This window comes from Ornithorhynchus anatinus, chromosome 20 (assembly GCF_004115215.2).
Source record: "Ornithorhynchus anatinus isolate Pmale09 chromosome 20, mOrnAna1.pri.v4, whole genome shotgun sequence".
Taxonomy (NCBI): Eukaryota; Metazoa; Chordata; class Mammalia; order Monotremata; family Ornithorhynchidae; genus Ornithorhynchus; species Ornithorhynchus anatinus.
The window spans coordinates 26,837,585-26,850,925 of NC_041747.1; the positions used below are offsets into that span (position 1 = coordinate 26,837,585).

A 13,341-nucleotide genomic window follows, 5' to 3' on the forward strand; every position below is an offset into this window, starting at 1 on the left:
AGGAGGACCGCCCTCCAAAAATGTTTTGTTGAGAAATCAAGTGACATCAGGTCCGGTATGAAGAGAGGTAAATATAGGGCTTCTTCTCTCATTGTATTACGACTTCTGATCTTGGCTCTGCCACATGCCTGCTGTGTGACCTTGGGCACAGCCTTCTCTGTGTCTCAATTAACTTCATCTGTAAAATGGGGATAAAATATGTAGCTCCCCCACCTTCTGAGAATTACGCCCTGTGTTGGACAGGGCCTGTGACCAATCTGTTTATTTTGCATCTACCCAAATGCTTACTACAGTGGTTGGCACAAAGAAAATGCTTAACAAATAGCACAATTATTATAATGTTGGGAAATTAAAATTACTCAGGGGGCACAAGAATGAATTCTTTTATTCTCTTAAAAATTTCAGTTTCAGAACAAGATTTTTCCATTCACAGTGCTTAATTCTTACACTTCACACCGTCCCTCTTCCATCTTTAAAACCTGGGTCTTCAATTGGCCATTTCCCCATCCAGCTGAGTGACCCATTCAGAAATTTGACTTGCTGAAGGTGGAGGTAATGTCTTTCCCCTCCTTAATCCAGGATTGCCCATCCTTGCTTTGTCCTGACATCTTCTCAGGTTTCTTTATTTGGGTTGAATCTTGTGTTCTATCCCTCTCAACTCTTCTTTCCCTTTATAAAACTTATGAAGAAGCATGGCCTAATAGAAAAATCATGTCTGGTGGTCTGAGGACCTGGGTTCTAATCCCAGCTCTGCCGGATAAATTGCTTAATTTCTTTGGGCCTCAGGTTCTTCATCTGTAAAATGGGGTTTTGAAACCTCTTCTTCCTCCTAATTACTCTGTGAGCCGCAAGTGGGACAAGGACTGTGTCTAAGTCGATTATCTTATATATACCTCAGCATTTAGTACAGTGCTTGGAATATAGCAAGTGCTTAACAAATGCCATCATTAGTATTATTATTACTGTAAATCTCCACTCCTCATTTGTCTAGGAAATGCAGTGTATTCATGGCTTGGCATAACCTCTTTCACATTTCCTACCTCACAGACCATCAGGGTAGATGAAGATAGAAAAAAAAAATAGAAAACCCAAACCTGGTCTTAAATTGCCCCTGCCCTTGATTCCAGGATTGTAGAGCAGTGGAAGGTTTATTAGCAGTGTGAGATCATAGAGATTATAAGGGCATCAGTCACTTAAGTGACTCTTCATGTCACTTAAACCACAAATCACTGAATGAAAAGGAGGTTATTTCAAACTGTATTTTCCTAGTCTGAGACGTTCGATGAATTATTTATTTCATGTCCTCAGTGAAATCTGGAATGAGAATTTTTTGAAGGTTTTTGTTGTTGTTGTTTTTTTCATTTTTGTCTAGACATGGCTGTGGATTTCCGGACCTTTGTGCCTGTATTGTGCCGAAAGGCTTTACAGGTGTATCAGGAGCAATAAACCGGTGACAATCATCTCTGTGATAAGCCATCCTTCAAATGTCATAGAAGTCAGAATGATCAAAGAGAACTTTAAAGCCAGGCCAGGCCAGGTGAGTTCAGAATCAGCCACTTCAAAATCAGCCCTTTCACTAAAGAGCAAGTTTTGGAAATTAATACTATCAGCCTTTTTGGAATATTTGTATATATTTTTTCAGTCTTTAATTTTTATTTGGGTCATTCATTTCAGTACATTATTCTGCATTGTCCAAGAGTGTCTGCATTAGAAAATCATCCATTTACCCTCACAATGGTAAGAATTTTTACTTTGTGCTTTCCCATTTTCCAGTGAAGAGTCTATGAATGCAATATTCATCTATAGGCCTGCCATTGGCTTTTGGGTGATGTAGTTGTGAACTCCAAAGATATTTAATTCCATCATTTGAGGAGAATATGAGCTCACAGCTGGCATCTTTTTCCTGATCTTGTCACAGCTGGAGGAATAAATGCTTATCTTATATTTGAGTTGGGTTGATTCATTGAAAAGCTAACTCCAGGAGCTCACCTTGTGTGCCTAATAATCTATTAAAATATGACACTTCTAAAATGTGCATTTAATCCATAAAATAAATTTAAAACTTTAATACCAATTGCTTCTAAAAAGGCTCTGCCAAGTTTTTATCTGTGTTTTGAATTTTGTAGGAGAGACATTTGTTTACTAATAAGGAGTTTGGTGATTAGTTATGTGGTCTGTATTTGGGTATAGGGATCGAGTTTCTGTATTTTATTGCTCAATTTTATTCTCTCGATAACTTCTTTAACTGTTCGCGACTTGTTTAGGTGTCTGCCTCCCAGACTAGATTACCGTCTCCTTGAGGACAGGGATTATACCTACTATTTTCTAATGTATCCTTCCCAAGTTCTTAGTACAGGACTTTGCCCACAAACGTAGAGAAGCAGTGTGGCCTCATGGATGAAGCCTGGGCCTGGGAGTCCGTGGACCTGGGTTGTAATCCCAGCTCCTCCACTTGTCTGCTGTGTGACCTTGGGCAAATCACTTAACTTCTCTTTGCCTCAGTTTCCTCAACTGCAAAATGGGGATTCAATACCTGTTCATTCATTCATTCAATTCAATAGTATTTATTGAGCGCTTACTATGTGCAGAGCACTGTACTAAGCGCTTGGAATGAACAAGTCGGCAACAGATAGAGACAGTCCCTGCCTTTTGACGGGCTTACAGTCTAATCGGGGGAGACGGACAGACAAGAACATTGGCAATAAATAGAGTCAAGGGGAAGAACATCTCGTAAAAACAGTGGCAACTAAATAGAATCAAGGCGATGTACATTTCATTTATTTATTAACAAAATAAAATTAACAAAATTTCTGTTCTCCCTCCTACTTAGACTGCAAGCCTCTTGTGGTAGAGGAACTTTTTCCAACCTGATTTGCTTGTATCCACCCCAGTTCTTAGTACAGAATCTGGCACACACTAAGCAGTTAACAAATACCACAGTTATTATTATAACAAAAGAACAGAATGCTTATTTCATGAAGGGAAAAAAATAAGTTCATTCACCTGGTTCCCACACTGAGGGGAAAAATAGAATGGTCCAACCTTTCTACTTTACTTCTATTCCCTCTGCTTTGACCCTGGCATTTCCAACGTCAACTTTTCATTCCAGAAACAGAATAATAGAGTACACTGAGTAAGAGCCAAAGAAAGACTTCCAGCCCTTTCCTCTGGCGGACTCAAGTTTTAATTAATCTAGTCTGAGGAATTACACATGACACACTGAAAATTACGTAAATCTAAGTGGTAGATGAACCAAGCATCTGGATTAGCACTGCGGGTTGCATAGTATTTTAAGATGAAATAATGTAGCTCTGATCCCACATGGCAACTTTTGTCTATGTATTTCCTATTTGAACACAAAATATATAGAGGACATTGGGCTCCCATGTATTTTGCTTTAAGAAAGCAAAATTATTTTTATCTATATTTATATGTAAATATATAAATAAGACTATCTATGTATAGATAGATAATTAGTCTTATTTATTGCAGTTTGTGGAAGGGGGAGCAGCTGAGGGAGAATCAGCAGATAGTCCTTCATTTTGATTAGTCTTCCAAAGAAGTCATTATTACTTCTTCATAGTACCATAAAACAAAATTTGCATTTATCAAACCAAGAGTTCTTTATAAAAAGCATTCATTGCCACCTAAATAATAAAACTGCAGGCAACACAGTACAGCTCCCTCAATGTCACACAAGTAAATGGGAACATTGGATAGGTTTTTTAGTTCAATTTAAAATTAAAAAGGTAATTGTTCTCCCCTTTTTTCATAGGAATAGTCTATTCAAACTGGAAGCAGTTTTCCCCTTTCTCTTTAGATTTTGTATGAAAATTCGTGAGAACTTGTATGCCGTCAAATTTATTTGCTCTTTGGTACTGAACATCGTTAAGTCATTTTTCAATTAGCCTTCTTATCGGTCTAGTTCTCCTTGGAATGTGCAAGTTTTTTAAAAATAACAAAATATTTGAAAGCTCCAAATATTTGAAAGCACCAAACGGCATGGTAGAAAGTCATTTCCATTTTAGGGTTTTGGATATCTGTTGACAACAACCTTCAATGATCTTAGCCAAACTAAAGATCTATAGAGGTCCAATATTATCTATGACTTGAGACTTGAGCCAACCAATCAATCAATTAATGGTATTTATTGAGTACATACTCTATGTAGAGCAGACTACTAAGCGCTTGGGAAAGTCCAATACAATGGAGTTTGTAGACATCATCACTGCCCACGAGGAGCTTATAGCCTCTATATGTGCTAAATCCAGTTGTTTGGATGCTCCTATTAGTGTCATTTAAGGGCCTTACTCAATATTAAATGGCAAAACAAGATCATTAACAATGAAGTTCTGAGAATTAGTTTTCAGGCAGCATAATCATGCTACTCTGGGTGGGATTTGTGAGGAGGAATGAGCTTCAGCAGGAGACCCAAAGAGTTGCCGAATGAAAACAGAAAGGAAGGAGGGCAGAGGAAACATTTTAAGCACATGATAACACAGATTCTCAGACAATCCTGAATCCCAACTGAAAACGGGGGGTTAGCTGTTGAGGACTGCATAGCGAATGGATCTACCGTTCGCTATGCAGTCCTCAACAGCTAACCCCCCGTTTTCAGTTGCAGCGTGGCGCAGTGGAAAGAGCACGGGCTTTGGAGTCAGGGCTCATGAGTTCGAATCCCAGCTCTGCCACTTGTCAGCTGTGTGACTGTGGGCAAGTCACTTAACTTCTCTGTACCTCAGTTCCCTCATCTGTAAAATGGGGATTAAGACTGTGAGCCCCACGTGGGACAACCTGATTCCCCTGTGTCTACCCCAGCGCTTAGAACAGTGCTCTGCACATAGTAAGCGCTTAACAAATACCAACATTATTATTACCAACTCTGTAATGTCGTACTCTCTGAAGCGCTTAGTACAGGGCTCTCCACAGAGTAAGCATTCCAATACAAATAATGGTGCACTATTTTTTTCCTTCCTTTTCTGTTTTCAGTCTTATTTACTGAACCCTTAACTGTGTGAGAGCATTGTACTAAACACTTGGGAGGGAACAATATAACAATAAACAGACACATTTCCTGCCTACAACGAGCCCACACTCTAAAGAGGGAGGCAGATATTAATATAAAAAAAATCAGTTACAGATATATGTAATTGCTAGCAAGAAAGGAGTGGCACTTTTCAAACAAAAGCTTCATAAAGAATGAGAGATGAGGCAAAAAAGAAACAGAACCACAAACATCAAAGTCTTTTTGTATGAGAATGTAGCCAGGACCGTAGGTCCCATGTTCGCCTCTTAAGCCACACACACGAAATAGGTAAATTGTATCATTAGGAATGTCTTTGACTATGGAAAACCTAGGTATATATGCATATATACCTACCCACACCTTTAAGGATGTTGAGGTATAATTCCACCATTTTAAAATGTATGTAGTTCGTGTCACATTTCTCTGGAGTCTTATATTCTTGTAAGGACACATGTGATTATAATAATACTTTTTTTTAGCTAGAAGAAAACAGACTCCTTACCATAGAGCTAATGTAATTTCCTCTTCCTTGAACAAGAATAAAGTAATTTGAAATAGTTATAATTAGTACTTTACATAGTCACACTCAAGTAATGATTTATGCAGATTGAGAAATAATGGAGAGCTCACTTATTCGATTACTTGTAGGAAGTTGGACTGTTACTTTGTATTTGTTGGTTAAGGCTGATTAAATTCAGAATCTTTTAAAAATGGCACCCCCAAAATATTTTAATATTAAAAACACAGTTCATGGTTGGGATCTAATTTTACTTCAGTAATGTGTTGTATTAGAACATTAATTACACAGAAATGGTTGCTGAAATGGAAAGCAGTGGATTATTAGCCTGACTCAGATGTCCAGATTAATCTTGCTTTCATGCACCTAGCCTGAAATAAATTTCCAGATGTTATTCTGAGGAATTGTTCTGCTCTGCGTTGATTATTTTTCTTCCCCTTCAAATAGTAAAATGACAGATGCAGGGCAGTAAACAGTACCTTAATTGAAAAGCAATTATTATTTTACTTCTAACTGTCATGCTCCTGTTTTTTTAGAACTAGTTGTTCACTGCAAATGTATTCTTTTTTTATAATCACTAATGATAATAGTGGTACTTAAGCACTATGCTGAGTATTGGGGTAGATTCAGCATAAACGGGTTGGACACAGATCCGGTCCCTTATGTGATTTATAGTCTAAGGGGGAGGGAGAAGTGGTATCTTATCCACATTTTACAGATCAGGAAACTGAGAGACAGAGAAGTGACTTACCCAAGGTCACACAACAGGCAAGCGACTGAGTGGTAGAGCTAGGTTTAGAACCCAGATCTCCTGACTCTCACCCCCATACTTTTTCCACTAGACCAAGCTGCTTTCTTTTCATAGTCCCTCTCTGTCTCTACGAGCTGATAAATTTTACAGTGCCCAAGTTATGCAATGCCATGAAGAACATTGGAGAGAAATTGTGAAATTTGCTATGAATGTTCTTCATGGCATTGCATAACTCACTCGATCCATAGACTTTCAACGTTCTAATGGGACATTAAATCCCAAACTGGGGATTCTCAGTAGCCTCTAGACTTTTGATTGGTGTTTTGATTGGTGTGTGGGTGTGTGTGTGTGTGTACAGTTTCATTTGATTTAACAAATGGCAACTATTACATCCATTTTTTCATTTATGCCATCATAGTATGATTTAGTTTTTGTTTTTCCGGCCTAAAAGTTAATGTTTCTATTATGGAAAATGACTTTGGTTTAATGGAAAAAAATTCCACACCAATAAACTTCCCAATTGACTCCAGTTGTTTCACAGATAATTTGAGTCGTTTGTGTTCTTGAGCAGTGGGGGTGGGGATGGAGTTTATGCTTTCAGCTTCTCTAAGGTCCTTGTGCAAAATGAAAATATCATGAGATTGTCTCCCAAAAGGCAGAACATTCAGACTGTTGGGAAATGGAATGAGAAATAGAATAGAGGTGTTCATTGGTTTAAGAAGAAATTTATTTTCAGTTTTAGGCCCACATTCACCACATGTCAAAGTGGGTAAAGGAAACTGGGATATTTATTGAGTGCCTGTTGTGTGTGGAACGCTGTTATTAGCACTTGAGCTAGCAAAGTGGAGTTAGGACCCACAGCTGACCTAGCGGAAAGAGCACGGGCCTTGGAGCCAGAGGACCTAGTAGGTTCTAATCCCAGCTCTGCCATTGCCTGCTGTGTGACCTTGGGTGAGTCATTTCTCTGTGCCTCAGTTTCCTCATCTGCAAAATGGGGATTCAATGCTTGCTCTCCTTTCTACTTTGACTGGGAGCCTCATGAGGGACAGGGACTGTGTCAGACCTGATTAACTTATATCTACCCCAGCACTTAGAACAGTGTTTGAAACACAATAAGCACTTAACAAATACCATAAAAAACACAGGGGAAACACACTTAAACGAATTAGAAATAGGAGGAAACAAGTTACTATAAAATATATAGTATGTTGGGCTGGGGGGATGGATATTAAATGGGGAAATTAAAAATTAATCAGGGACATTATTAAAGTCAATTAATCTTCCTGTCTTTCAATGTAGAGTCTATAAAATTGGGGAAATCCAATATTTTCATGTTTGGCAAGGATCACTCAGGGGAATCATAAATTAGGAAGCAATATTATGTGAAGTTGAATGGAGGCTTCAAAATGATAACTCTGTTAATGATTTTTTATGTTTCCATTGGAGTTCCAATTAAACGCCTTCTTTGTATTAGGACAATTAATGCTCTTTCCATGCTCCAGACAGTAAGATAAATATTGGCTTAGGAGAATGAAATTGTTGTTTACCCTGTCTCCTATAACACTAGGGTGGTGTTCTTGAAAACCCTCATGTTGCATTGCAGGACTCACCCATTCCAACACCGTGCACTTGTGTACAGATGCAGATCGTTTCTTCCCACTCCTGCACACTATAACCCGACTGACTCCTGGAGTTGGATCGACAGCAGTTGCCTGGTGGAGAGAGCAGGGGACTGGAATTCAGGAGTCCTGGACTCTAATTCCAGCTCTGTCACCGGGCTGCTGTGATCTTTTCCGCATGTGGCCTCCATTTCCTCATCTGTAAAATGGGGATACGCCATCTGCCTTCCCTATTGCTTAGATTGCAAATGCTTTGAAGAATAACGACTTATTCTGATCGGATTACCTTGTATCCTCCGATGCTTAGCATAGTGTTCAAGGTCATTCAGCGTGGTTGAGGTCATTTAGCGTGGCTCAGTGCAAAGAGCCCGGACTTGGGAGTTAGAGGTCATGGGTTCGAATCCCCACTCTGCCACTTGTCAGCTGTGTGACCGTGGGCAATATAGTATTATTATTACTAAGTGCTTAATAAATACCACTGCTGTTCATTTCAGAACTTTTTTACACACGTATTATGGTATTTGTTTAGTGCTTACTCTGTGTCAAACACCCTTCTAGGTGCTGGGGTAGATACAAGTTAATCAGGTCAGATACAAGCCTGTCCCACGTGGGGTTCACACCCCTGTATGCTTTCTTTAAACTGCGAGCCCCATACATTTGCACAGATACCCTCACCCCTCGTAGTCAAAAAGGCTGACGACGTCAGTGACGGTGAAACCCCTCTATGAGTGCATGTGACTGAAAAGGCTACAGTCCTGGCAAAATTATGAACACAAAAAGACTGTCCCTTTTTGTGCTACATTGAACGTTCGCAGCGCTTGGTGCTGCTTTCTCCTTGCCTCTCCTTCCTTATGAAGCTTTTGCTCAAAAAGAGCCACTCCTTTGTGAGTAGCAGCATGCCACCCTGCTCTAATTTTTTCTCCTCTTCTTTTAATGGTCAACATTTGACTCCCAGTTTTCATCTGGGATGCAGCACTGGGGCCGAGGCTTTGTTCGACCACGTCTTTAAAACGTCTCCTCTGCCTTCCTTGTTTACAAGAAACGGCTTCCTGGGAGCAGTATGTTTTTAGCTGTCGATTCTCTGTGGGCTCACGTAGCTTTTTAAATGACTTGGGTCTTTGAGGCAGTTTAGAGTGGCGTTCCACAAAGATGACATGGTTGATGTTATTTCGTGGGGACTAAAACCTGCTAAGCAATTGCAGGAAACTCAGTTCTTTTCCAGCCGTGATAAACATAGCTGGTCTAAGAAAAGAAACTGATGTCTTGATTTAGTCAACTTAAATGGTACTGATAACATTTTCATTTGCCGGCTGTTACAAGTGGGAATTATAAAGTAGTTTTACAAGACGTAGATATTTGGGAGTGACACTGATAATTTACAGTTCGAAGAGTCAAATTATTCAATGCAGTAGGTTTGTCTGTTTGCTATTAAGAGAACTGCTATAGCATCTGTTAGTAGTCAGAAAACTGACTTTGGCAGCATCTCAGAGAGTTGGTCTGGATTAGTCTGGAAATTTCACTGAGGTACTAGATAGAATGACATTTTGAGGCCCATACTTGCTAGTGTAACGGTCCAGCTGTTTGAACATTGGAAAGCCTTTTAATCCTCATCCTTTTTTATGGCATTTATTAAATGCTTACTGTGTGCTAAGTGCTGGGGTGGATACGAGATAATCAGATCCCACCCAGACCCTGACTCATATAGGACGCCCGATATTTCTTATCCTCTTATTAGAGATGAGGATACAGAGGCCCAGGGAGGTTCAGTGACTTTCCCAGTGCAACACAGCAGGCAGAGTTGTTAATTGAACCTAGGTCTTCTGATTCTCAGACCCAAGCTCTTTCCACTAAGAGTTGCTGACTAGGCCAACCTCTCCATCTTGGAGATGAATAGTAATATAAAATTAGTGGTATTTCAGTGCTTACTATGTTGCATTGCTTTTTTATGTATCTTCTGTTTGTTTGAATGCTCCAGTCGCGTGTTTAAAGCATCCTCATCAGCATTTAGATATTTGTGGTTGCTCTTTCTACGTATCTTCCCACTTCTTTTAGGGTAGAACTGAGTTTTAATAATGCTATTACGGTGGCAAAACTGGCTTTAGTGCCCTTCACTGCTCAGTCCTACATGTCCAATATGGATATCTACTACTGTGCAGTTTTCCTTCCACATGCATGGTGGGGGAGAACGAGAGACCGTTTGACTAATTCCTTGCCTCGGATTGGAATGCTTAGTACAGCCAAGTGCTTAGCACAGGGCTCTTTACACAGTAAGCACTCAGTAAATACCATTGATTGATTAATTGAGCAAGAATATGGGGTCGTGGATTGGATTTGGACCAAAGAGAGGCATTTCTCCCTTAATCTGGGATTAGGAAGGACTGCTTCCTAGCTATTTCTGGGAGCACGCGCTGGATTTTTCTTTTTAACTTAGTTGGCTTCCAATAGTGCAGGTATAAATTTGTTGCTCTGAGTTTTACTCACCCACTTACCGTTTAATCAATCCTAAATGGACAGTTCACAGGCAGATGAGGTCATAGGACTGGCTGTGGGACTTTCCAATTTTGTATCCTGTGGTGTTTTTAACATGCCAAAAAATGCCAGCTCAATCTGAGGTGCAGTGCTGGGGAATCTATTTTGAGCATATGGCTCACCATACTTCATTCTCAAGACCTTCTATTGCCGGAAAATCCCGGGGCCTCAGGCTAATTTAAGTTCTCGCTTCTAGTTAATAGTCTTTCAACTTAATCCCATTTCACTTGAAACCACCAAGAAAAGTACCCATTGTGGTAAGTCTGAATTTTAAAAACCCTTAAGAGCCTTACTCTTTTAGGAGGCCCTATACTTTCTGCTTTTATAATCTCCGTGCAAACATACAAAAGTTTTTTCCTCCCCTTGACATCTGTCTTCTAAGTTGTGTGATTCATTAGTTTAGACTTGAATAACCCAGTTTCACATATTTCATTTTCCATGAGTCAGGCCTAAGTCTAGCTGTTATTTTCTTATTGTCTGTGTTCTTTACATAGCATGCCTACCACTGACCTCACATTTCTAGGTTGTTTTCTGATTTCACAACCCATTGTTTAGGAATGTTCAGTCCAGTTTTCAATGAAAACCAGATAAGCAATTGCCGCATTCGACTCTCAAAGACGTTTATTTTCCGACTGATTGGCGTTAGAGTGTACAATCCCTCCCCCGTCCTTTTCGCCCAGGGTAAAAATCTAAGACGGTCTACATCAGCTGGGGTGAGCTGGCTTGGCTTTACCTCTTCTGTGCTGCTTTTTCCTGTAGTTATGCTGCTCTTCCCTTACGTGGCTGGATCGGATGGAGTAAAATTATGGCAACTCTAGAATTCATTCATTAAACGGCAACGGGGCTCAAGCCTGAATTTCAGAAGCTGGGAAAAGCCGCACGGCCGAGTGGCAAGATCCCAGACCTGGGAGTCAGGGGACTTAGATTTCTAATCCTGGCTCTGCCACTTGCCGGCTGGGTGGTCCCTCTAGACTGTGTGCTAGACTGTGTGGACCGGGAATGTGTCTACCAATTCTGTTGTATTGGAGAGCTCACCTCCTCCAAGAGGCCTTCCCAGACTGAGCGTCCCTTTTTCCCTCTGCTCCCTCTCTGCCCCCACTTCAACTCCCCTCAGCTAAGCCCCCTTTGCCCCCTTTCCCTCTGCTCCTCCCCCTCCCCCTTCCCCTCTCCTCAGCACTGTGCTCATTTGTATATATTTTTATTACCCTATTTATTTTATTACCCTATTTATTTTGTGAATGAGGTGTACATCCCCTTGATTCTATTTATTGTGATTAAGTTGTCTTGGTTTTGTCCATCTGTCTCCCCCGATTAGACTGTAAGCCCGTCGATGGGCAGGCATTATCTCTATCTGTTGCCGAATTGTACATTCCAAGTGCTTAGTACAGTGCTCTGCGAAGAGTAAGCGCTCAATAAATACTATTGAAGGAATGAATGACTCTCCCAACTGCTTAGTGCAGTGCTCTGCACACGATAAGCACTCAGTCGTATTTGAGAGCTTGGGAGAGTACAATAAACAGACCCCTTCCCTGACCACAACAAGCTTACAGTCCAGAGGGACTAATGCCATTGATGGGTTGACTGAGCCAGGGAAATCACTAAACTTCTCTGTACCTTCAGTTTCCTCATCTGTTGAATGGGGATACGATGCCTGTTCTCTTTTCCACTTAAACTGTGAACCTCTTTTGGGACATTGATTCATTTTCTTGTATCAGTCAGTGGTATTTGAGTGCTTACCGTGTGTAGAGCACTGTGCTAAATATCTGAGAGAGTACAATACAACAGAGTTGGTAGAAACATTCCCTGCCCACAACAAGCTTACAGTCTACCTAACCCAGAGTTTAGCACAGTCCTTGGCACATAGTAAGTGCCTAATAAAAACTGTTATTTTCTAGGCGTTTAGACTGTAAATTCTTTGAAGGCAGAGAACATGTCTGCCCATATGTTGTATTCTCCAAAGCGCTTAATATTTACTGCACATACTAAGCTCTCAATGAATATCACCGACGATACTGTTATCATCATTATTAGAATTATTATTAAAGTTAAAGATGATTTTATTGATGGTGATGGAAATTTTCATCTTCCCATTTTTGAGGCATTACTACATTAGATGGCCAAATTCAATTCTCCAGTTGCCCATACCTAGTCAAAGTGGTGACTTAAATGTTTTTTAAATGGAAAATCTTCAAGGATAATAGATTTTTATCTCATGGAATTGTATGATGGTGGCTTTCTTCCAGTGATATAACAGTAATTCCAGGAATGCTGAATGATGGTCTTTCCATCTGGGACATTACGTGAATTCAGTGGGATGTTTTAAAAAATGAATCATGAAGGCATTGGAGTTTTTTTTTTAATTCAAATAAATCGGCAAGGGAGAAGAAATTCTTTCTCTACAATACTGGCGAATCCCAGTCTTAATTGGCTCTTGCTGCCAAAGCATTTATTAGACTATGTCAGTATTTATTTCATTATTACTCTTGCATGTATACATTATAGAAAAAGACATTTTAGACAAAATAGTAATAAATACCAATTCTCGGCTTTCTGGTAATATATAACGCAAATATTTAAAATGTGAATTTTCAAGTAATGAATGAAGTAGGAATTGATAGTTCTGGCTGTTTTTTTTTTTTCTGGGAAACACTATATGGATGATCAAAGAAATCAGAGTTGTGTGTCCAAGTGCTGATTAGAAACAGATTTGTAAATTGCTAGGAGCATGAAAGAAAAATTAAGTTCCTGTGCAGTGTGTGTTGGTCTACATATTTGTTATTTAAGTTCATTTTAACATTTTTCTAATTAAATTTCTTTGATCTGGGTTTCCAATAGAACATCAAGCCTGCTCCGAGCTATTCTTGCATAATTCTCTTCATTGAATTTTCTTGGCAAGCAA

At 39.7% G+C, this 13,341-nt stretch overlaps 1 protein-coding gene across 4 annotated transcripts in view; it reads left to right on the top strand.

Annotated features, from left to right (window-relative positions):
- The window catches only part of NOX4 (NADPH oxidase 4), an 83,228-nt gene that overhangs the window by 40,267 nt on the left and 29,620 nt on the right, over positions 1–13,341 (top strand). For all 4 annotated transcript variants that reach the window (XM_029048519.2, XM_039914973.1, XM_039914972.1 and 1 more), the window contains 2 exons: positions 1,373–1,537; positions 1,675–1,737. In XM_029048519.2, coding sequence (XP_028904352.1) covers positions 1,373–1,537; positions 1,675–1,737 — 228 coding nt within the window. The remainder of the gene's footprint in view (positions 1–1,372; positions 1,538–1,674; positions 1,738–13,341) is intronic.